Genomic DNA, 22,300 nt, shown 5'->3' with positions numbered 1-22,300 from the left:
GGGAAGATCAGTGATAAGATCCATGGCTATACTTTCCCAAGGAGCATTAGGCGTGGGCAAGGGACGAAGCAATCCAGCAGGAACCTTCCTGGAGGACTTGTGTTGGGCGCAGATTGTGCAGGCTGCAATAAAATCACGTATGTCAGTACGTATAGTGGGCCACCAGAACAGTCGACAGAGGAGGAATGTGGTCTTCTTTATTCCTGCGTGACCCGCAATACGGGAGCAATGAGCCCATCGTAACACCCTGAGTCGAAACTGTGGTTCCACAAATGATCGCCCTGTAGGGGAAACAACTTTAACAGTATTGGTAACTGCCACAATGTTAGAAGGATCGATGATGCATTGAGGAATTAATGGATTCAGGCGGTCCGTATCATCAAAAGAGCGGGATAGAGCGTCTGCTCGCCCATTTTTAGCCCCTGGACAGAAAATAAGAGTCATATTGAAGCGAGCAAAGAATGATGCCCAGCGGGCTTGTCGAGGATTCAAACAGCGAGCTTCACGAATGAATGTTAAATTTCAATGGTCTGTGAATATGGTAACAGGATATAAAGCACCTTCTAGTAGATGTCGCCACTCCTCCAGAGCTGCTTTGATAGCGAGAAGCTCTTTATCTCCGATTCCATAATTAATCTCATTAGGGAGGAAATGTCTAGAGAAGAAACCGCATGGAGAGTGAGTACCCAAAGGTGTCTTTTGGAACAACACGGCCCGATGCCAATAGAAAAGGCGTCCACTTCCACAAAGAAAGGTCGCTGTTGATCCGGCTGGGAGAGAACAGAGGCCGAGGAGAAGGCTTTCTTAAGAGTAGCAAAGCAAGAAATAGCTTCCGGAGACCATATCTTCGGGTTGGTAGATCTCTTGGTTAACGCTGTGATTGGAGCGATAATAGAAGAAAAAACTTGGATGAACTGCCGATAATAATTGGCGAACCCGATGAATCTTTGGATTGCTTTAAGGCCTTGAGGTTGAGGCCAGCCAAGATGGCAGACACCTTGGTGGGATCCATCTGTAGTCCTGAGCCGGATACAATAAACCCAAGGAAGGACACTTGGAGAACTTCGAAAACACATTTTTCCAACTTGCAATAAAGATGGTATTTGTGTAGTCTTCGTAAGACCTCCCTCACTTGTTCTTGATGAGAACTCAGGTCCTTAGAGAACACTAGAATGTCATCTAGATAAACAACTACAGAGGTGTACAACAAATCTTGAAAGATGTCATTAACGAAAGTCTGAAAGAAGGCGGGGGCATTGCAAAGACCGAAGGGCATTACCAGGTATTCGAAATGACCATCCCTAGTATTGAAGGCGGTCTTCCACTCGTCACCCTTCTTTATACGAATGAGGTTGTAGGCCCCTCGTAGGTCTAGTTTAGTGAATACTTGAGCCCCGCTGATCCTGTCAAATAGATCGGAGATAAGAGGTAACAGGTACCGATTTTTGATAGTAATACGATTCAGAGGTCTATAGTCAATGCACGAGCGAAGGGACCCGTCTTTTTTTCTTGACAAAGAAGAATCCAGCCCCAGCAGGAGAGGTAGACTTGCGAATGAACCCACGTTTGATATTATCCGTGATATATTGAGACATTGCCAAGGTCTCTGGGCAAGAATGAGGATAAGTTCGCCCCTTGGGTAGAGGTTGATTGGGAAGCAAAGTAATGGAGCAGTCCCAGGGCCGGTGGGTAGGTAACAACTCTGCCTCGGTCTTACTGAATACATCTTGAAACTCTGCGTATGCTGCTGGAAGGACTGATTCCGTAACAGTGGACTTAGCAATAACTTGAGAACTGGAAGGCAGAATACTAGACGGACATCTATGATGACATCCTGTACACCAACTGAGCACGATCCCAATCCATCTGCGGAGAATGTTTTCGTAGCCAAGGTAGCCCCAAGATAAGGGGATTAATGGATTTTGGCAACACCAAAAACTGAATCATCTCGCTATGAAGGGCTCCTACCATCAACCGAATGGGAGAGGTGATGGAGGAGATGGAGCCACTGCTGACACGATTCCCATCCACTGCCGTTAACGATAATGTTTGAGGCAAGGTGAGTGTTGGAATTTGAAGCCCAGCAACTAGAGTAGCAGAAATAAAGTTCCCGGAGGAGCCGGAATCCACAAAGGCCATGGTGGAGAAGGGACCTCTAAGGGTGCTCAGGGTGACTGCCATAAGAAGCTCAGGAGTGTGGGGAGCAACTGTGGATACTTCTAAACCGGCCTCTCTGCTACCGTTTAGGAGGACGGGTTTCCCGCTCTCTTAGGGCAGACCTTGAGAAGATGTCCGGAATCGCTACAGAAGCGCCTCTCTCTCTCTTCTGGAGATAGGTGAGAACGTCCTACTTGCATGGGTTCGTCCATAGGCAACACCCGGTTTTGAAATTGTGGAGCCAGACGAGGAACAATCCGCTTAGCGACAGGACGTTCTTGGGTGCGTTCTTGATAACGTAGATCTACTTTGATACATAGCGCAATCAGGGTATCAAGGTCAGAGGGAAGATCCCGAGAAAGTAGATCGTCTTTAATACGGTCGATCAGACCTTGCCAGAATGTTACGACCAGCGCCTCGTTGTTCCACTTCAGCTCTGACGCTAAGGTCCGGAACTGGATGGCATATTGCCCGACAGATAAGTTGCCTTGACGCAGACTCAGCAAACTGGTGGCAGCAGAGGCTACTCTCCCAGGGTCATCGAAGACTCTCCTGAAGGCTTCAATAAAGGAGGCGGTGTTATTAAGAAGAGGGTCTCCATTCTCCCACAAAGGCGAAGCCCAGGCTAGTGCTTGACCACTCAGGAGGGAGATCATGAATGCCACCTTCGTACGTTCTAAAGGAAATGCTCCTGCATTGCACTCGAACTGAATAGAGCACTGGTTTAAGAAACCCCTGCATTTTTTGGAATCTCCATCGTATTTCTCGGGTGCGAGGATACGCATGCCTGAGGTTGCTGTAGATACGGTAACCACACTGGAGGATGCCTCCGAGGAGGAGGTAATGGCTAGAGTGGCAGGCAGAGAGCCCTGTAAAGCATCGAAGTGTGTAGCGATACCTTGGACACATTGTAGGAGATGTGCTTGGGCTGCTTCTTGCTGTTCTACACGCTGAGCCAAGCTGAGCCAAGTGAATGAGAAGGTCCCGGGCTGAGGGTTCACCAGTTCCTTCGGTAGACATCGCCAGAGTTTACTGGCACGACTGAGTATAGCGTACCTGCTATCGTTGGCACTACTCTGAGGAAGGTGCGGAGTCTAATGTGCCCCTGGTGTTCACCAGGGACCCCCGCAAAGAGGTATGGACTCAGCTGCAGGGAACACGCAGGTCGCGGTCTTTCCACGAGTCAGATAGCGAAGCACGAGAGAAATGTCAGACAGGCCTGTTCAGCAATGGTGCGGGCAATGCAGGTACACAAGGAGAATCCGAAGGGGTGGTGAGTCAAGCCGGGTCGGTAGCGTTCTGGCAGCGAGGTACAAAAGGGAGATCCAAGAGGGTAGTCAAGGCAATCCGGGTCACAAGCGAACCGCAATAATCAGAAGGCAGGCAAAAGGTCAGGAGATAGGTAATCACAGGAATACACTGGAAACGCTGGAGGACAGGAGGACCTGAAACTCTGGCACAGGAGGTGGGATCCAGAGAGGCTTAAATACTTCTAGTAGCCAATAAGCCTCAGCTCCGCAGCGCTGTCATACTACTAGCGCCGTAGCGCTGTCATAACACTAGCACCGTAGCGCTCCCTACATGCTGTGTCAACGGGAACACTTTCTGAACTTGTAGCCGGGCGGCCGAGCGGGGGCGGAAGTGACGCGTCTGTTGCAACCGGCACAGCGGGACATCCGTCCCGATCTCACAGGCGGTGCCTGACAAGTAGCACCCCGTTTCTTGACACTGATCATTCATGAGCTTACCATTTCTGTTGTGTATTTCTTTTCATTTTACAAGAAACTGGTGTATTATATTGTATTACAAAAGGGAGAAGACTGCACCAGGCAATCCATTCTTCTTCCTCTAAATAAATGAATCACAATTTTCCTTGCGCAATAAAGTGTCTACAGAGGAAGGGTGCACCCAATCATAGTGTTAATTGTTAACCCAAAATTCAAGAAGAGAGAAAAGAATGATCATATGGGGCACTCAAAAATGAATAGAAAAATACATGTATGAATTGTATTGATATGTATCGAGATCTCTTTTTTTTTATATTTTTAAAAAACATCTTTATTAGTTGAATTGATAAAAAATATGTCCAGTAGCGAAATATTAAAAATTGCAATTGGATCACACACTGAGATTGACATGGAAACTGTTAAGATAGACAATTGTTAATGCTCTGAAATAGTTATTCCCTTGATTTCATATAGCTTATCATATATCATGTATAACAGGTATAGAAATAATAATACAATCCCCTTCAATTATATATTGCTATTTTTATTAATACTATTCTTATATAACCTCAATGGTATAAGATAGGTGGATTTAGTTGGACAATTGGATGTATATTGCTGGTCTTACTAGTTACAACAGCTAGGATTGGTGGAATTTCTAATGTATCCACTTTGATCTCCTAACTAAAATAGAAAAATATCTGCCCTGCTGTATTTGTATAGAGATTGCCCCCTTAAATAGGTTCACTGATTCTACAACGCTGAGTATCTTAGTCTCATAGCAATACTACGGATAGAGACTGTGTTGGTTTACATATCTCCACCTACGGGACCATTGATAGGGTTAAATCACTTTGAGAGGCTGGTGGTTTGTTACATTGTAGTCTATATACGCTCCCAAGCCTCCCTGTCTTTTACAGCGCTGTTATGCCTCAACAGTGTACGGGGCAAAGCGACCAGCATGTATTTATATAAATCCTATTTAAAATATTATGACCGAGGACTTTGCAAACATAGGAGATATCAGAGCAGCGAACGCGGTGTCCGCCAAAGCGCATTTCGCTATTAGCTTTAACAAGGCAAGCCGAAGTCACGGCTTGATAGGATATTTGAAGTGAAGAGCCCTCCCCTTTGACGTCTTCCTTAGCAACATTGTAGCAACCAAGGTTGCTAGATCTTACACCGGAAATAAAAGTATTAATCCACCGATCGGCAGGGAATAATGTTAATACCTTATCAACGTTTTAGTGTCCAAGGTGGCAAAAACTACCACCGAGGACAGAGAAGGCCAGTAGATTCATCGATTATCATCTACGTAAACATGTCACTAGTTTAGACTCGTATATCAAAAATACAAAAGATGTCTTATCCAAACTGGACAATATCACAGTTAACGCAACCACCAAACTTGCGTCATTGATATAGAGTCACTGTATACGAACATAGCACACGAAAATGCAGTTTATTACTTCCTAGGGATGGAAAAGAGCACAGACTTCACGACATTCTTGGTCACCTTATTACGATTTGTATTGTGGCAAAAACCCACTACTGCAGAAGCACACGCGAACAACTTCTTCCTTTTTATGGTGCTTTATTGTCAGGATGGTAAATGTTTTGACACTGTATACTTGCACAGCAATCATGGAGAACCTAAACACTAGCTATACATAGTCCAGCTCTCTCTCAGGACCAGCCAGCTCACCCAGCGTTGGTCTCCATGCACAAATGATATAAACAAGCTTTTATTCCTGATACTCCTCCCCCAGCCTTAGCTTGATGGACAGGTGACACACCCACCTTCTCTTTAAAAGGAAACGCCCATCACTGGCTTTGTAATTCAAACAGACACACCCTGTCTGTTTGCTGAGAGGAAGGATTTCAAGTCATGTAAGTTAAACCAAATTTAAACTATTACTTTTCATACATAGGTCTTTACATTCAATCTAGGTGCATTACTGCACAAATGTTTTACTCTACTTCCCTGCTTTCTCTGCATATTGCCAGCTAAATGCCTCCCTTTTGTTACATATCCCTCCCCCTAGCGTCTCCAAGTAGGGGGACGCGGACTTCGCGAGGAGCGCATATTTTCGTGACAACGCATCTGCATTTTTGTGTAGAATCCCGGGTCTATGTTCTACTGAGAACTTGAAAGGTTGCCGTGCCAAGAACCAGGGGTTACCTTGGCATTTACCTCCCGGTTGTTCTGCATCCATCTCAACGGTGCATGGTCTGTTATTAAGGGGAACTCTCTGCCTAGGAGATAATAGCGCAGAGGTTCTGTAGCCCATTCTTTCTCCACAGTGGCATATTTTTGTTCCCTTGGAAGCAACTTACGGCTTAGGTACAGGACAGGATTTTTTACTACATTCTTCTCCTGTGACAGGACTGCACCTAAGCCAACACCAGAAGCATCAGTTTGGAGGAAGAACCTCCAGGTAAAATCCGGTGCTTGGAGAACTGGGGAGGAACAAAGAGCTAATCGAAGATCAGACCAGGCGGTTTCTGCAGAGTCAGACCAGGTTAATCTATCTGGACAACTTTTTTTTAAACATGTCCGTTAGTGGAGCAGCTCTAGTGGCGAAGTGGCTTACAAACCGCCTGTAGTAACTTACTAAGCCTAAAAAGGTTCTTAACTGTGACTTTTTCTCTGGTCTTGCCCAATTTTTAACTGCCTCCACTTTGTGCAGGCCCAATATCTGCCACGGAACAGTCCATGGTTTCCGGTAGTTTAGGACACACTGCCTTAAAGTGGCCTAGCTCACCACATTCAAAACACTTCAGATTAGACAGCTTTGCACCTGGCCCTCTGTCCGTAGCAGTTTTGCCATTGGGCCCTGTAGCAAGGATTGTCAAACCTGGCTTTTGGCGTGGCAGCGGCTTTGGCACAAATACAGGTTCTTTAGTCATTTGCTGTAGCACACAAAACCTTTCTACCATGGTGGCAAGCTCTTCATAAGTTTGTGGGTCTGATTGCAGAACCCACCTTTGCAAATCGCGGTTCAGCCCACGGATGCAGTGATCTATCGCCAGAACTTCAATAATCCGAGAAGGCGAATTCTCAGGCTGCAGCCATTTCTTTAAAATTTTAGAAAGCTCTGACCGGTTTTTCTTTAACATAGCGCCATTGATGATAGCGCTGGGCTCGGCCTGGCCATCACTGGCTCTGTAATTCAAACAGACACACCCTGTCTATTTGCTAAGAGGAAGGATTTCAAGTCATGTAAGTTAAACCAAATTTAAATTATTGCTTTTCATACATAGGTCTTTACATTCAATCTAGGTGCATTACTGCACAAATGTTTTACTCTACTTCCCTGCTTTCTCTGCATATTGCCAGCTAAATGCCTCCCTTTTGTTCCAGTATTAACAAAGAATTATTTTGTGTTTGAAGAAATTTTTTATTTACAAGTTAGGGGGACCGCAATGGGAACTGCTTGTGCTCCCACCTATGCTAATTTATATCTAGGCTGGTGGGAGAAAGAAGTAGTTTTCAATCAGCGGATCGACAAATTTACTGACCATATATTATTATGGTTGAGGTACATAGATGACGTGATCATTCTATGGGATGGAGATGTCAAGCTATTCCAGGAGTTTACTGAGTCTCTGAATAAGAATGAGCTTAATTTGAAATTAACATCAGAGATACAAGATGTTTCGATTAACTTTTTGGACTTAACTATCTTTAAAACTGGTGAGGGTAGATTACATACTGATATGTATAGGAAAAAACAGCCACAAATAGCCTACTACACGCATCTAGCTCCCATTATCCATCAGTCATCATGGGAATTCCAAAAGCTGAATTATTAAGGACCAAGAGGAATTGTTCAGTTGAATTTACTTGCAAACAAAGATCAGCTGAATTAAAATGTAGATTAAGGAAAATGCTATAATGTCAATACTATACGAAGAGCTGAGAAAAAAGGAATCCAAATTGAAAAGAGACACCCTGATACATGAAAACATCAATAGGGTGTCAATGGAACGAGAGAATTCCAAATTACGATTAATAGGAACTTTTTGTTCTGAATGGAGAGCCTTCACACAGATCCTACAAAAACACTGGCATGTTTTACAATTGGATGATGATCTTAGACAAACATTAGAAGATAGAGTTTCCATCACATGGAGACGATCAAGAAATTTGAGGGACCAATTGGTACATAGTTTCTTAACCCCAAGAAAAAGGATTTCTAATATTCCAAAAGGTTTCTTTAAGTGTGGTTCATGTAAGGCGTGTCCCAACATGCCCCAGACCAAGGAATACAGGGATAAATTTGGAAAGATTTGGTAGAATTTAAAATATCTGAATTGCAATTCTGCTAATGTATACTGCCTCTCATGTCCATGTAATTTAAAGTACGTGGGGATGACGAGTAGACCCTTTAAAAAGCGAGTCTAGGAGCACATAGGGAATATAAAGAGGGCTGCCAATGACAAGGCCAATTTGAGACAAATAACTGTGGTGGCCAAACATTTTCTAAAATATCATCATAGTGACCCTAAGGTGTTAACAGCCTTCGCTATGGAACAAGTCAACTTAGGTCTGAGAGGTGGGGACATCAATAATGAATTATTACTGAAGGAGACCAGACAAATGTTTCTAATGGGCAGTATGGTACCATATGGCCTGAATGACCATAGCAACTATTCAGTATTTTTGAATTGAAATGTCCCTTTATGCCCTCGTTCTGTTTAGAGACATATTTCAATAATGGAAGGGTTTTAGGTATTGTTGTAAGACAAATCTGATATGCCAATATGTTGGTAGCAACATCTGTAATTTCTCTAAATATCACTACGATATTGCACTTTTTTAGGTTTTATTTTATTTTTTCACGTTTGCTTTGGTTGTTATTTTATTTGTGTACATCGGTCAACTCTGACTATCTTATCAAGTTTATATCACTTTTATCACCAATATGTAATTAGTGTTTGTCACATAGGTCAGCCGCCCACGTAATTCACTCAATTCGATATATTTTTATATGCAGTAAATAACTTTTCAATAGTATACATCTATTCACTTTAAATTTGATGGTGTCAAACTTGGCACCCTTACATCAGTATTCACCTGACATTTTGAATGTTGTCACTTAGCAGTTTTAGTTTGTTTTTACAGCCAAGCTAGTAATGCTTGTCAGATAGAACATTCGTAATGTGAACATATTTATTCAATAATATATCTTCATATGCATTACAGATATTTAAGTATTAGGCTTATCAATTATTATCATCACGACTACGACTATATTATAATTATTATTGATATGTTTGTTATTTATTTGGAATCCAACTACACAATTTTATTTACCTTCTATAAATAGTATGTTAGGGATTATTGAATATTATTATGTAATTTGTCTACATGGTTCACGATAATGCCTGTTAAAATGGTATTTCATTTATTGTATAAGTTAATGATGTTTGCTATATCTCAGTTTCTAGTCTATTATGATTTTAAAAGTACTGATCATCAACTAATAGCTTATACTTACCTTTTTTAGGTCTTCTCCTGTAATTTTTACCATCTAATAAATGGGCTTGATCCTATTGCTTTGACAAGGATTTATTATCCCCGGGTGAATTAGCTTATTTTAATCCTACTCCCCAATGTCTGACCATTAAACATCTTTACCCTCGGTGGTAGTTTTTGCCACCTTGGACACTAAAACGTTGATAAGGTATTAACATTATTCCCTGCCGATCGGTGGATTAATACTTTTATTTCCGGTGTAAATTCTAGCAACCTTGGTTGCTACAACGTTGCTAAGGAAGACGTCATCAAAGGGGAGGGCTCTTCACTTCAAATAGCCTATCAAGCCGTGACTTCGGCTTGCCTCGTTAAAGCTAATAGCGAAACGCGCATCGGCGGACGCCGCGTTTGCTGCTCTGATATCTCCTATGTCTGCTATCTAAGTCCTCGGTCATAATATTTGAAATAGGATTTATATAAATACATGCTGGTCGCTTTGCCCCGTACACTGTTGAGGCATAACAGCGCTGTAAAAGACAGGGAGGCTTGGGAGCGTATATAGACTACAATGTAACAAACCACCAGCCTCTCAAAGTGATTTAACCCTATCAATGGTCCCGTAGGTGGAGATATGTAAAACAACACAGTCTCTATCCGTAGTATTGCTATGAGACTAAGATACTCAGCGTTGTTAGAATCAGTGAACCTATTTAAGGGGGCAATCTCTATACAAATACAGCAGGGCAGATATTTTTCTATTTTGGTTAGGAGATCAAAGTGGATACATTAGAAATTCAACCAGTCCTAGCTGTTGTAACTAGTAAGACCAGCAATATACATCCAATTGTCCAACTAAATCCACCTATCTTATACCATTGAGGTTATATAAGAATAGTATTAATAAAAATAGCAGTATATAATTGAAGGGGATTGTATTATTATTTCTATACCTGTTATACATGATATATGATAAGATATATGAAATCAAGGTAATAACTATTTCAGAGCAGTGTCGTGGCTAGACAATGAATAATTGTCTATCTTAACAGTTTCCATGTCAATCTCAGTGTGTGATCCAATTGCAATTTTTAATATTTCGCTACTAGACATATTTTTTTAATCAATTCAACTAATAAAGATGTTTTTTCAAAATATAAAAAAAAGATCTCCATTCAATTCATACATGTATTTTTCTATCCATTTTTGAGTGCCCCATATGATCATTTCTCTCTTCTTGAATTTTGTATTATATTGTATGTCATTATGTTAATTGTTTTTCATTTGAAGCATTTTGGATTTATTTTCTAGATTAAATTACACTTAACAAATGTCTATGTGTTACAAATTCACGTGTCAGACTTAGCTTGGTATTGGAAGGCTACACAGAGAAGATCATTTGGTTTATGGTAAATCTGATGAAAGTAAATTGTGATAGATTTAGTTTAAAGGGAGAACTGAAAGCTTCCCGAGTAAGAATGTCAGCTCTTCAGACAAAACCTTGGTGGCATAATTGGTAAGGCAGTTAGTGTGTGGGATATACACTGAGTGTTTTAATCATTTTTAAACAAACCAGGTGGTTGTTTTCTCTTTGTCATGCACACATCACACGGGCTCATGTGAATGCTGCATCGTGACACTAACATTTAAAAATTTACATCAACCTTTTTGACATAAATGGTGCTGTTTTATTTCAACTTTCACACAAGGCTGTGTGTTGATATTGAACCTAGGGAGATTGTTGCCACCAAAAAGTAGCTTGCTTGTGTAACGACAGTATCGGTTTTGAGGATTTACAGTTCAAAAGGTTGATGCCATTATTTGCACAGAATTAAGAATACAGTTGCAAGGTCTTCCGATGACTCTTCTAAGGATCCCGGCCGCTTGGCCTGACAGTTAGTCCTCTACCTCAAGGTAGGGCCAACGCAATGCCTTTTTGATTTTGACAAAGAAAATCTCCAAGGTGTTAAGTTGTAAATATCATAGATAAAAATCCTATGTGTAACATCAAACTATTAGGAAACTTACAAAGAGCTTGCCACTGTGGTAGAAAGGTTTTGTGCGCTATAGCAAATGACTAAAGAACCTGCATTTGTGCCAAAGCCGCTGCCACGCCAAAAGCCAGGTTTGACAATCCTTGCTACAGGGCCCAATGGAAAAACTGCTACGGACAGAGAGCCAGGTGCAAAGCTGTCTAATCTAAAGTGCTTTAAATGTGGTTAGCTAGGCCACTTTAAGGCAGAGGGCTATATTTACTAAGCTGCGGGTTTGAAAAAGTAGGGATGTTGCCTATGGCAACCAATCAGATTCTAGCTGTCATTTTGTAGAAGGTACTAAATAAATGAAATCTAGAATTTGATTGGTTGCTATAGGCAACATCCCCACTTTTTCAAACACGCAGCTTAGTAAATCTAGCCCAGAGTGTCCTAAACTACAGGAACCCATTTACTGTTCCGTGGCACATATTGGGCCTGCATTTCCAAGCTGTTTTACCATGAATCCCACATCAGGAAGTGCTTGTTTGTTCCGGGTGACTGTGCTAATCAACCAAAACCTTGTTCTGGCCTTGGTTGACTCGGGAAGTGAACTCTCATTGGTTTCCAGCTCTGCCTTACCCGAAACCATAACTTCTCGGTTGCCCAAGGTGAAAGTTCTTTGCATACATGGCACGACAGAGGAGTATGAAAGAACAATACTACCAGTCACACTCAAAGACAAAACTGTTATGGTCGTAGCTGCCATAGCACCTAAACTCCCATATCCACTCATTTTGGGGCGAGACTTCCCACTGTTTAATGATGTCCTCGGTGAGCGGATCCGGCCGGACATGCCGGCAACTGATGCAACGGTCGGAAGCCCGGTCTTAAAGGAACCGCCTAAGAATCCTCAACATCTGGACATCGATTTTTGGGAACCGCCGAACCGGAATGCCATCCTGGGAATCACAGCAGGAGTTCCACAAAAGCATCCACCTGTGGGGAAACATGGACAGTCCAAACTAGCATTGGTCGGTGATGTCGCAGATGAGCCCACCCCGCCTGTCAGTGAGGATACGGACTGGTCCGCAATACCAATTTTGTTTCCTCTGCAGGACTTTGCTCGAGACCAACTTAATGATGCCACTTTGGAACATGCCTTTTAAAGTGTGACTGAGGTAAATGGGGTAGAGAAAGCCGTCCAGCCTGCAGAAGGTATACCATATATTATTGTTAAAAATAATTTCCTGTATAGAGTTGCTAATGTACAGGGGGAAAAAGTAAAACAATTAATGGTTCCTCAGGTCCATGTACCCCTAGTGTTAAAAGCAGCACACACACGTCTGTGGGGGACACCTAGGGGAGGATAAAACACGGGAACGAGTTCTGCTTAGGTTTTACTGGCCCGGTGTACACATGGCAGTGAAAAAGTATTGCCGGTCCTGTCCCATTTGTCAGAGAACCTGTCCCAAACCCATGTACAGGGCACCTCTCATTCCAATACCAATAGTACAAGTTCCCTTTGAACGGATAGCCATGGACCTTGTGGGGCCACTGGAAAAATCTGCACGTGGGCACCAATATATACTAGTGGTGCCTGACTATGCAACCAGATATCCAGAGGCAATTCCCCTACGAAACAAAAAATCCAGCACCATAGCTAGATTGATGTTTACACGCTTGGGAATACCCAAAGAAATTCTCACAGATCAGGGTACTCCATTCATGTCTAAACTGATGAAGCACATGTGCCAGTTGCTAGGGGTTACGGCGCTTCACACCTCTGTATACCATCCACAAACAGATGGCTTGGTGGAACGCTTTAAGCGCACCTTAAAGCACATGCTCAGGAAAGCAGTGGCTCAAGAGAAAAAAGATTGGGACACTCTTATTCCCTATTTGCCATCCGTGAGGTACCTCAAGCTTCAACAGGGTTTAGTCCCTTTGAGTTATTGTTTGGGAGACAGCCCAGGGGTATCTTGGATATGTTAAAAGAAGGGTGGGAGCAGCAAGGTCCCAGGGAGCCAAATCTGGTGCAATTTGTGTCCCAAATGTATGAGAGGCTAGGAAATATAGGGCCCATTTTGCAGCAACATGTAAAAGAGGCTCCTGAACGACAGAGAAAAAGTTATGATAAAAGTGCTGTTGTTCGATCTTTCAAGCCTGGGGACAAGGTCCTATTCCTGGTTCCCACCCAGTAAAACAAACTTTTCGCCCATTGGCAGGGTCCATATGAAGTTCCAGAGGCTTTTGGTCCTGTCAATTACAGAGTCCGCCAGTTAGGTAGGAGAAGGGAGGAGCAAATATACCATGTTAACCTCCTTAAACCTTGGCATGATGAGGAAACCTCTCCTCAGGTAGTGAGTACTGCCATTGAAAAGTCTGAAGTGCCCATAGAGCCAGCTTTGTCCATTCAGCAGAGACAACAGACTGAAGAAATGATTCGCCGGAACAGGGATGTCTTCTCTTCCATTCCTGGGCGCACTACCTTAATCGAACACGACATTGTCACTGCGCCAGGAGTCATTGTAAAGCAGAAGCCGTATCGTATTCCCGAAGCCAGACGGGTGGACGTGAGAAAGGAGATCGAGAAGATGCTCCAGTTAGATGTAATTGAAGAGTCCACTAGCTAATGGAATAGTCCCATTGTGCTTGTCCTGAAACCCAATGGGACAATTAGGTTCTGCAATGACTTTAGGCGCCTAAACAGTATGTCGCAGTTTGATGCCTATCCGATGCCACGTGTGGATGAACTAGTGGAAAATCTTGCTGGTAGCAATTATTTAACAACCCTTGATCTAACAAAGGGTTATTGGCAAGTTCCCCTGACTTCCACGGCCAAGCCAAAGACTGCATTTTCCACCCCTGATGGTCTCTATCAATATAAAGTCCTACCCTTTGGATTGCATGGGGCACCTGCCACCTTCCAAAGGGCCATGAATAAATTGCTACGACCTCACACAGCTTATGCAGCCGCTTACCTGTACGATATAGTGATTTATACCCCAGACTGGGGATCACATTTAGCCAAAGTTGAGGCGGTCTTAGCTTCATTAAGGTCAGCAGGGTTATCAGCTAACCCAGAGAAATGTGCCATAGCCATGAGAGAAGCCAAATATATTTTTTTGTTCGAAGGCATGTCAAACCCCAGCTAGACAAAGTGGAGGCAGTTAAAAATTGGGCAAGACCAGAGAAAAAGTCGCAATTAAGAACCTTTTTAGGCTTAGTAGGTTACTACAGGCGGTTTGTAAGCCACTTCGCCACTAGAGCTGCTCCACTTACGGACATGTTAAATAAAAGTTGTCCAGATAGATTAACCTGGTCTCATTCTGCAGAAACCGCCTGGTCTGATCTTCGGTTAGCTCTTTGTTCCTCCCCAGTTCTACAAGCACCGGATTTTACTCGGAGGTTTTTCCTCCAAACTGATGCTTCTGGTGTTGGCTTAGGTGCAGTCTTGTCACAGGAGAAGAATGGAGTAGAAAATCCTGTCCTGTACCTAAGCCGTAAGTTGCTTCCAAGGGAACAAAAAGATGCCACTGTGGAGAAAGAATGTCTCGCCATAAAATGGGCTACAGAAGCTCTGCGCTATTATCTCCTAGGCAGAGAGTTCACCTTAATAACAGACCATGCACCGTTGAGATGGATGCAGAACAACCGGGAGGTAAATGCCAAGGTAACCCACTGGTTCTTGGCACTGCAACCTTTCAAGTTCTCAGTAGAACATAGACCCAGGATTCTACACAAAAATGCAGATGCGTTGTCACGAAAATATGCGCTCCTCGTGAAGTCTGCGTCCCCCTACTTGGAGACGCTAGGGGGAGGGATATGTAACAAAATGAGGCATTTAGCTGGCAATATGCAGAGAAAGCAGGGAAGTAGAGTAAAACATTTGTGCAGTAATGCACCTAGATTCAATGTGAATACTTATGTATGAAAAGCAATAGTTTAAGTTTGGTTAAACTTACATGATTTGAAATCCTTCCACTCAGCAGACAGGGTGTGTCTGTTAGTGCAAACAGCCAGGGATGGGCGTTTCCTTTTAAAGAGAAGGTGGGTGTGTCATCTGTCCATCAAGCTAAGGCTGGGGGAGGAGTATCGGGTATAAAAGCTTGTTTGTATCATTTGTGCACTGAGACCAACGCTGGGGTAGCTGGCTGGTCTTGAGAGAGCTGAGCTATGTCTAGCTAGCGTTTAGGGTCTCTAAGAATTGCTGTGAAATTTGTACGGTGTCAAAACATTTACCATCCTGACAATAAAACTACATAAAAAGGAAGAAGTTGTTCGCGTGTGCTTCTGCAGTAGCGGGCTCTTGCTACACAACATATGTGATTTATGTTAAATGTGAAAGAAAGTATAACCCAAATGTTGGATTGGCGTATAAAATTCGAAAAGGAGAAACTTGTAGGTATGGGAGGACATACTGGGGAATGAGGGAGAAGAGAGGGGGGGGGGATCAAAGGGAGGTGGAGAAGATGGATTCGGCAGTATTCGCGGAAAAACGTATCTGAATTTTCTAGCCAGTCATCTCAAAATAGTTATTAATATAAAAGGTTTAAATATGAGAATGTAGATAGGGGCGGTTCTGCTTCGTAAGAAGATCTCCAGGGGGTCCACTCAGCATGAAGTTCTATTGGGGTATCATTAAGAGTAGCAGTAATACCTTCCAAGCGGTATGATGACCAGATAGAGTTTATGGTTTCAGTAAGCGAGAGTGAAATCGTGCTCTTCCAGTGCAATGCGATCAAACAGTTGGCAGCGTTCAAAATATGTCTAAATAGTTTTTGGATTGGGCGAGGTACATTAGGGACTATTCTAGGGAGTATAGAAAAAAGAGGTGAATCAGGCAATTGAATATCCGTAATGGAGGATATCAACCCATGAACTTGTTGCCAGTATGAGGTTATCTTGGGACAGGACCACCAAACGTGCAGCAGGGAGCCCCTACAGCCACATCCCACCCAACATCTGTCCGTGGAGGCTGGAAATATATAGTGGAGGCGAAATGGAACCAAATACCATCTACTGTAAATTTTACATGTATTTTCTTTAATTTGAACGGAAATAGAGGTTTTGGCTAGGTTAGTTCTAATCTTAGTCCATTCTTTGGAATCTACAATTTCCCCTGGATCTTTCTCCCACACAAGTTTATGGGGTTCCTTAGATGGGAGGCCAGAATTGTTGATCAATTGTTATAATGTGGATATGAGGCCTTTCATTGAGATTGGATGTCTGCAGAGTGATTCTAGTGGAGAACACTGATCTGTGAGGCTGGTTTAGCCAGGGAGTTGTAGAAGTGTCTAATTTGTTAACATTGTTAAAATATTGTCTTGGGGAAATTATACCTTTTTCTAAGTTCCGCAAATGAGGTGAAAAAATTCATGGGGGCTATGTCCCATGGGCAGAGAAGGTGATGACGGATCCAATAATGGCAAGCCCTATGATCCAATCCTGGGAGGAAATCACAGTAACTCCACAATGGGACTAGCAGTTGGTAATCGGAACGCAGCTCATAAGTTCGAGTCACTCGAAAATGGATAATGAGAATTCAGCCGTGGGGACATGGTTTAGAGGTTTAGATCTGTGATGGGATTTGGTCCAAAGCAACGAGGAGGATGAGTACAGATTAAGTAGGTCAGCTTCTATTTTTGTCCAGACACGATGCGATGGAGGAGACTGCCAAAGAACACATTGTGCTAAATGGGAGACCTGATAGTATTTTGTTATATTGGGCAGACCGTGACCGCCTATAGTTAGGTGCTTAAACGAAAGCTGCAAATGGATTCTCGGTTTACGGCCAGCCCAGATGAATTTCAAAAGAAATTGCTGTAAAATTTTAAGTACTTGCGTGGGGACATGAATAGGGAGGGTCTGCCATAAGTAGAGGAGTTAAGGTAATATGTTCATTTTTATAGTGGCGATACGACCGAACCAAGAGAATGTAAGTTTGGACCATTGTTTTAATTCAGCATTTATCATGCTAATGAGTCTTGGAAAATTAGCAGCATACAGGCGAGAGTAAGATTTGGTTAAGCATACCCCTAGGTATTTGTTGTGCTTAGCTTGCTATCTAAAGTTAAAGTTAGTTTTTAGTGTCGGAGCATCAGCAGGCGCTATATTTAAACCCTAATATTTCGGATTTGTCAGCATTAATCTTATAATTGGATAGGGAGCTGTAGGCGTCAATCTCTTTTCTAAGGTCCGGGAGAGCGATATGGAGATTAGTCAGCGATCAGAAAACATCGTCCTCATACAAAGCTATTTTATGATCTCTAGTGGTAGTTTGTATACCTGTTGTCGGGATTATTTCGTATGCGTGCGGATAGAGGTTCCATAATGAGGGCAAACAGAAGGGGGGAAAGCGGGCATCCCTGCCTGGTGCCATAACGTATAATGAAAGGAGCAGAGGTAAAACCATTGGCCAATACTGAGGCTGTTGGGTTGTGATATAATGCTGAAATGCCACAACAAAAATCCCCCTGAATTCCCATACAGGCTAACATTTGTTGTATGAAGGGCCAAGCGACCCTATCAAATGCCTTTTCGGCGTCCAAGGCGACCACTAGCGCAGGAAGAGCCTCCGTATTAGATTTATGGATCAGGTCAATCAGTCTTCTAGTGTTATCCGAAGGTTGTCTGCCTGGGACGAAACCCACCTGGTCAGGGTGAACCAGTGTGGGCAGCACCAGACTCAATCTATTAGCGAGAACCTTAGCACAGATTTTTAAATCAACATTTGAAAGATAGGGCGGTAGCTACCTGTCTCTGTTGGTCCCGTCCGAGCGTTCCGATTTCTGTGTTGCTGTGGTAATAGAAAGATGTAAAGATGTAGATGGTTTTTGGTGTTATTTGATATTGGGTTAACTACCCTATGTTTCACTCTGGTTAGAGCTTCCTCAGGGATTGTTGCTTGATGTACATTGTTCGTTTAAAAAATCTTTTTCCCACGATCATAGGAGGGAACAGTAATTAATCCACAGCTATGGTAATTAAATCATTCTGTGCTGCTAATTCGAGCAGCAGGTGGTAATCAAACAATTAGCAAATATAGAAAATACTGAGTTTATCCTGTGCTCCTCCTATAAGCAGCTCTACTAATTTAGAACAGGGATATTGTCACTCACCGGACCGTGAGTGCCTCTGCGCTGGTGCGTGGTTCCCTAGCCTTCCTGCCGGCGCCTGTCCTGAGCCCCGGCCACCCGCCATCTTGATGCACTGCGCATGCGCAGCATCCAAGAACTTATGACCTTTGCTTTTAATCTCATTGGTGGATCAGGCACCTCTCCCTATTTAAGGCACCTGTGCTCATTACCTCGTTGCCTGATCTTGAGTCTCATTCCCTGTGAGTCTCTGAATGTATCTCCTGTGTCCTGCTAGTGTCTTCAGCTTCCTGCTGATTACCTGTGCTACTCATCGGTGGTTTCCATACCCGCTACTGATTCCTGTATCCTACTCGTGTCCTCAGCTGGCTCCTGGATTACCTGCTCTGCTCATCAGCGGTTCTCATACCCGCTACAGTCTCCTGTATCCTGCTCGTGTCCTCAGCTGGCTTCTGATTACCTGCTCTGCTCACCTGTGGTTCCCATACCCGCTACAACCGTTCAGTGTCCCTGCTGTGCCTGCATATTCTCGTGGACAAGCTTCTCTACTCATCAGCGATATGCTTACTTGTTATTGACTATCAACTGTTACCTTGTATATCCGCTTAGGACAAGCCTCTCTACTCAGCAGCGGTTCTATAGTTGGAGTAATTTCATGAGAGGGTCTTCTCGATTACCCCTGTTAATTATTTTTTGTGTGCATCTATCATGTATCAAAAAGCAAAGACATGATATATTTTTTTAAAAGCTCTGTAATACCACTTTCACACTGCCACCCTGGCAATGTTTATGAACCCTGAATATTGCCATGTAACAGTGTAGGACACCCCGGCAAATTCCTGGGTAGACCGTGTTCACACTGAACATGGGTCTTCCCGGGTCTCTCTGGCAACATTACAAGAGGAGCTTTGATTGGCTCCTCTTGTGATGTTTGTTTTTTTTTTCTTTTAAAAACCCGGTTCTTGGCGTTCATACTGGAGGCTACCCGGGTCGGACCCGAGAATAACCCTTCAAAAGATCCGGGTCTAACTCCTGGGTCATCCGACCCGGATGGATGCCCCTGGACCCGTTCATACTGAGCCTCGACCCGGGGAGAGGCAGTGTGAATGGGGTATTACCCTGAATTATACTTGCAAGAATTTTATGGCACAAATTAAGTTTTATGTTTGATATATACATATACTATCTGGACGTGACAACTTTGAACAATGATAAAGTTGCAACTGCTTTGCATAATTTTTTTTTTTTTTTTTTATATTAGCAGATTGTAACAAAAAGCAAAGTGAAAATTGTTATGTGCAAAAGACATTGGACTTTTTTTTAGCATTGTTTTATAGATTTTGTTTAATGTGTACACTAAATACTGCTATTCATGATTCGAACAAGAACAATATTTCTAACTTACAGAAAATAATGCTTTTTTGTGAGCCATAACTAATCACAAATATTTGATTATAGTTGTAAGTCTTCTCAGTCCTAAGGTTTTTTTTGTTTTTTTTTTATCTTCAAAATTAAATCTGACTCACCCTTTTGGCCTTTGCAGAGAAATTGATTAATAAAATGAAACCATACAGACAATAAACATTCTTCTAATTTTTAAATAACATGAATATAGTTTTGTAAGCTATATAATTTTATATTCTGTATTTCGGGTCATTTGTACTACAGATTAAGGCTACAGCAATAACCATTTACACTTTTTTTTTTCATTCTCTTTAGAATCAAGGATTTCCTCCACATGGTGTTGTAATTATTGGACATTCAATGGCTGGCCTTGTCGCAAGAGCATTATTTACACTTAAGAATTTGAAGCCTCAACTGGTAAACCTCATTATAACACAAGCTACACCTCATATAATGCCTGTGTTCCCTGTAGATTATTATCTCACTGGTAAGTTTGTTTTTAAATCAAAGCATTTTGGGGGGATGGATTAGAGGCTCTGGCAATATAGTCCAGCCTGACATATATTGCAGTATATGGAGTTAACATTCCCTGTTCTTTTTTTCTTTTTAACTTAAAATTTTTATTGCATACAAAAAAGAACATGAGGGACAAAAACAAAAAGAAGTTTGATCAGAACATTCAAAATACATGTATCCAGCAATGTCACTCTCATAACAAAAATATACATTACAGTATAACAAGTTAGTGGTGGGCAAGGGAGGGGGAGGTAAGGCAGTGGACATTAAAGGGTTGTGGAGTAGGGAAGGGGAAAAGGACATGGTTGTCGAATGAGAAAAGCTAAGAGAAGCGTGCTCTCTCTCAAGAGGGAGCGCTAACAAGTCTGTAAGGTGACATTTTTAGAGAAACAATAGGCTCAATTTTGTGTAGGGTTGTGTAAAGGGGAGAGTATTTAATGGAAGACAGACTACGAGACTCTAGGCATAGAGTCAGGGGGCCCAAACCTGATGGAATTTGTCTTCCTTGTCCCGTAGTGACGTAGTGATCTTAAAGAGACCCGAGGATGCTCCTCCCGCTTCCATGATTTAGCTATCAGGCATTTGGCGGCTGCCAACACGTGTGAAGCTAGCTTCGCAGAGTGGGTATCAAGGTCCTGTATAGGATAACGGAGTAAGAAGGACCACGGGTTCTTTCTAATAGGGCATTGGAGAAGGGAGGAGAAAAGTCTCGTGACCCTGTCCCAGAAGGAGGAAATGGCAGGGCACGACCACCAGATGTGTACGAGAGTGCCTCGGTGACCACAGTTTCTCCAGCAGTCGGGAGAAGCCGACTGATACATCTTTGCAAGCCTATCAGGTGTAAGATACCACCTATAATATACTTTATATGCATTTTCCTTGATATGTGTGGAGATGGAACTAGAGGCCACATTCAGTCTAATGGTCTCCCAGCAGTCCTCTGGGGGTGGGCCCAGATCTCTCTCCCACTCCCTCTCATGTATATTCCCGGCCGTCACCAATTTCTCTAATAGGAGACTATACAGGGAATAGATCATACCTCTTCGTAGGGGGGAAGAGAGGCAAAGAGATTCAAATTGGGAGGGGAGGTGGGATGTACTGTCCGACAGGAGTGACAGGAGGAAATGCCGAACCTGCAAGTATTGGTAAAAAGGCGGATGAAAGTTAGGAACTCTAGAATAGAGAACATCATAGGGTATAGGCCTTCCACGCTCAAGCAGGCTTCCTGTAAATCGAAATCCCGCCCTGGTCCACAACCGGGAAAAAGATCGGGACATACCCGGGGGGAAGGTGGGGTTATGCCAAAGGGGTATAATATGTAGAGGGTTAGGAAAGACATAAAGATGGCTCTTGCAGGTCTCCCAGATCCGGGTAGCAAATTCCAGGGTTGGAAAATGTTTAGTTAGAGCCTTCCGAATATCAGAAGGAATTCCCCAAAGGCCAGATAAACCAGGTAAGTAGAGATAGACAGCCTCCAAGTCTGCCTATGAGTGAGTTGCAGGAGGAGCAATTGAGGAAACAATTGAGCCAAGGTGGGCTGCCCAGTAGTAGGCCTTGAGGTCGGGAAAACCTCTGCCTCCACAACCCCTGGGTTTTTTGAGTAATGCCAGCTGGAGCCTGGGAGACCTGCCCCGCCACACAAATTTTGAAAGGTGTTGCTGCATAGAGTATATTTCGGCTAGGGGTATTCTCACAGGTAGTGTCTGAAAAAGGTAAAGGAGTTGTGGGAGAATAGTCATTTTTACCGCAATGATCCTGCCCAGCCACAAAATGATTAGCGTCCGCCAGGAGAAAATGTCTGATTTGAGCTTACGGAAAAGAGCTGGATAGTTCTCCTGGAATAGAGATTTGTATGAGGTGGTGATGTAGACCCCCACATATTTTAATTTTTTCTTCTGCCATCTAAAGTGAAAATGGGAGGTGAGATCAGAGCAATCCTGTGAA

General features: G+C 43.0%; 1 protein-coding gene across 1 annotated transcript in view; it reads left to right on the top strand.

Annotated features, from left to right (window-relative positions):
- Positions 1 to 22,300, top strand: part of PGAP1 (post-GPI attachment to proteins inositol deacylase 1) — a 113,030-nt gene that overhangs the window by 33,979 nt on the left and 56,751 nt on the right. Inside the window, exon 4 of the mRNA XM_075179964.1 lies at positions 20,156 to 20,327. Within this exon, the coding sequence (XP_075036065.1) occupies positions 20,156 to 20,327 (172 nt within the window). The remainder of the gene's footprint in view (positions 1 to 20,155; positions 20,328 to 22,300) is intronic.

The sequence above is a fragment of the Mixophyes fleayi genome, chromosome 7 (genome assembly GCF_038048845.1).
Source record: "Mixophyes fleayi isolate aMixFle1 chromosome 7, aMixFle1.hap1, whole genome shotgun sequence".
Classification (NCBI taxonomy): domain Eukaryota; kingdom Metazoa; phylum Chordata; class Amphibia; order Anura; family Limnodynastidae; genus Mixophyes; species Mixophyes fleayi.
The sequence above is the reverse complement of the archived record's forward strand: the minus strand, read 5'-3'. Positions and strand labels throughout refer to the sequence as shown.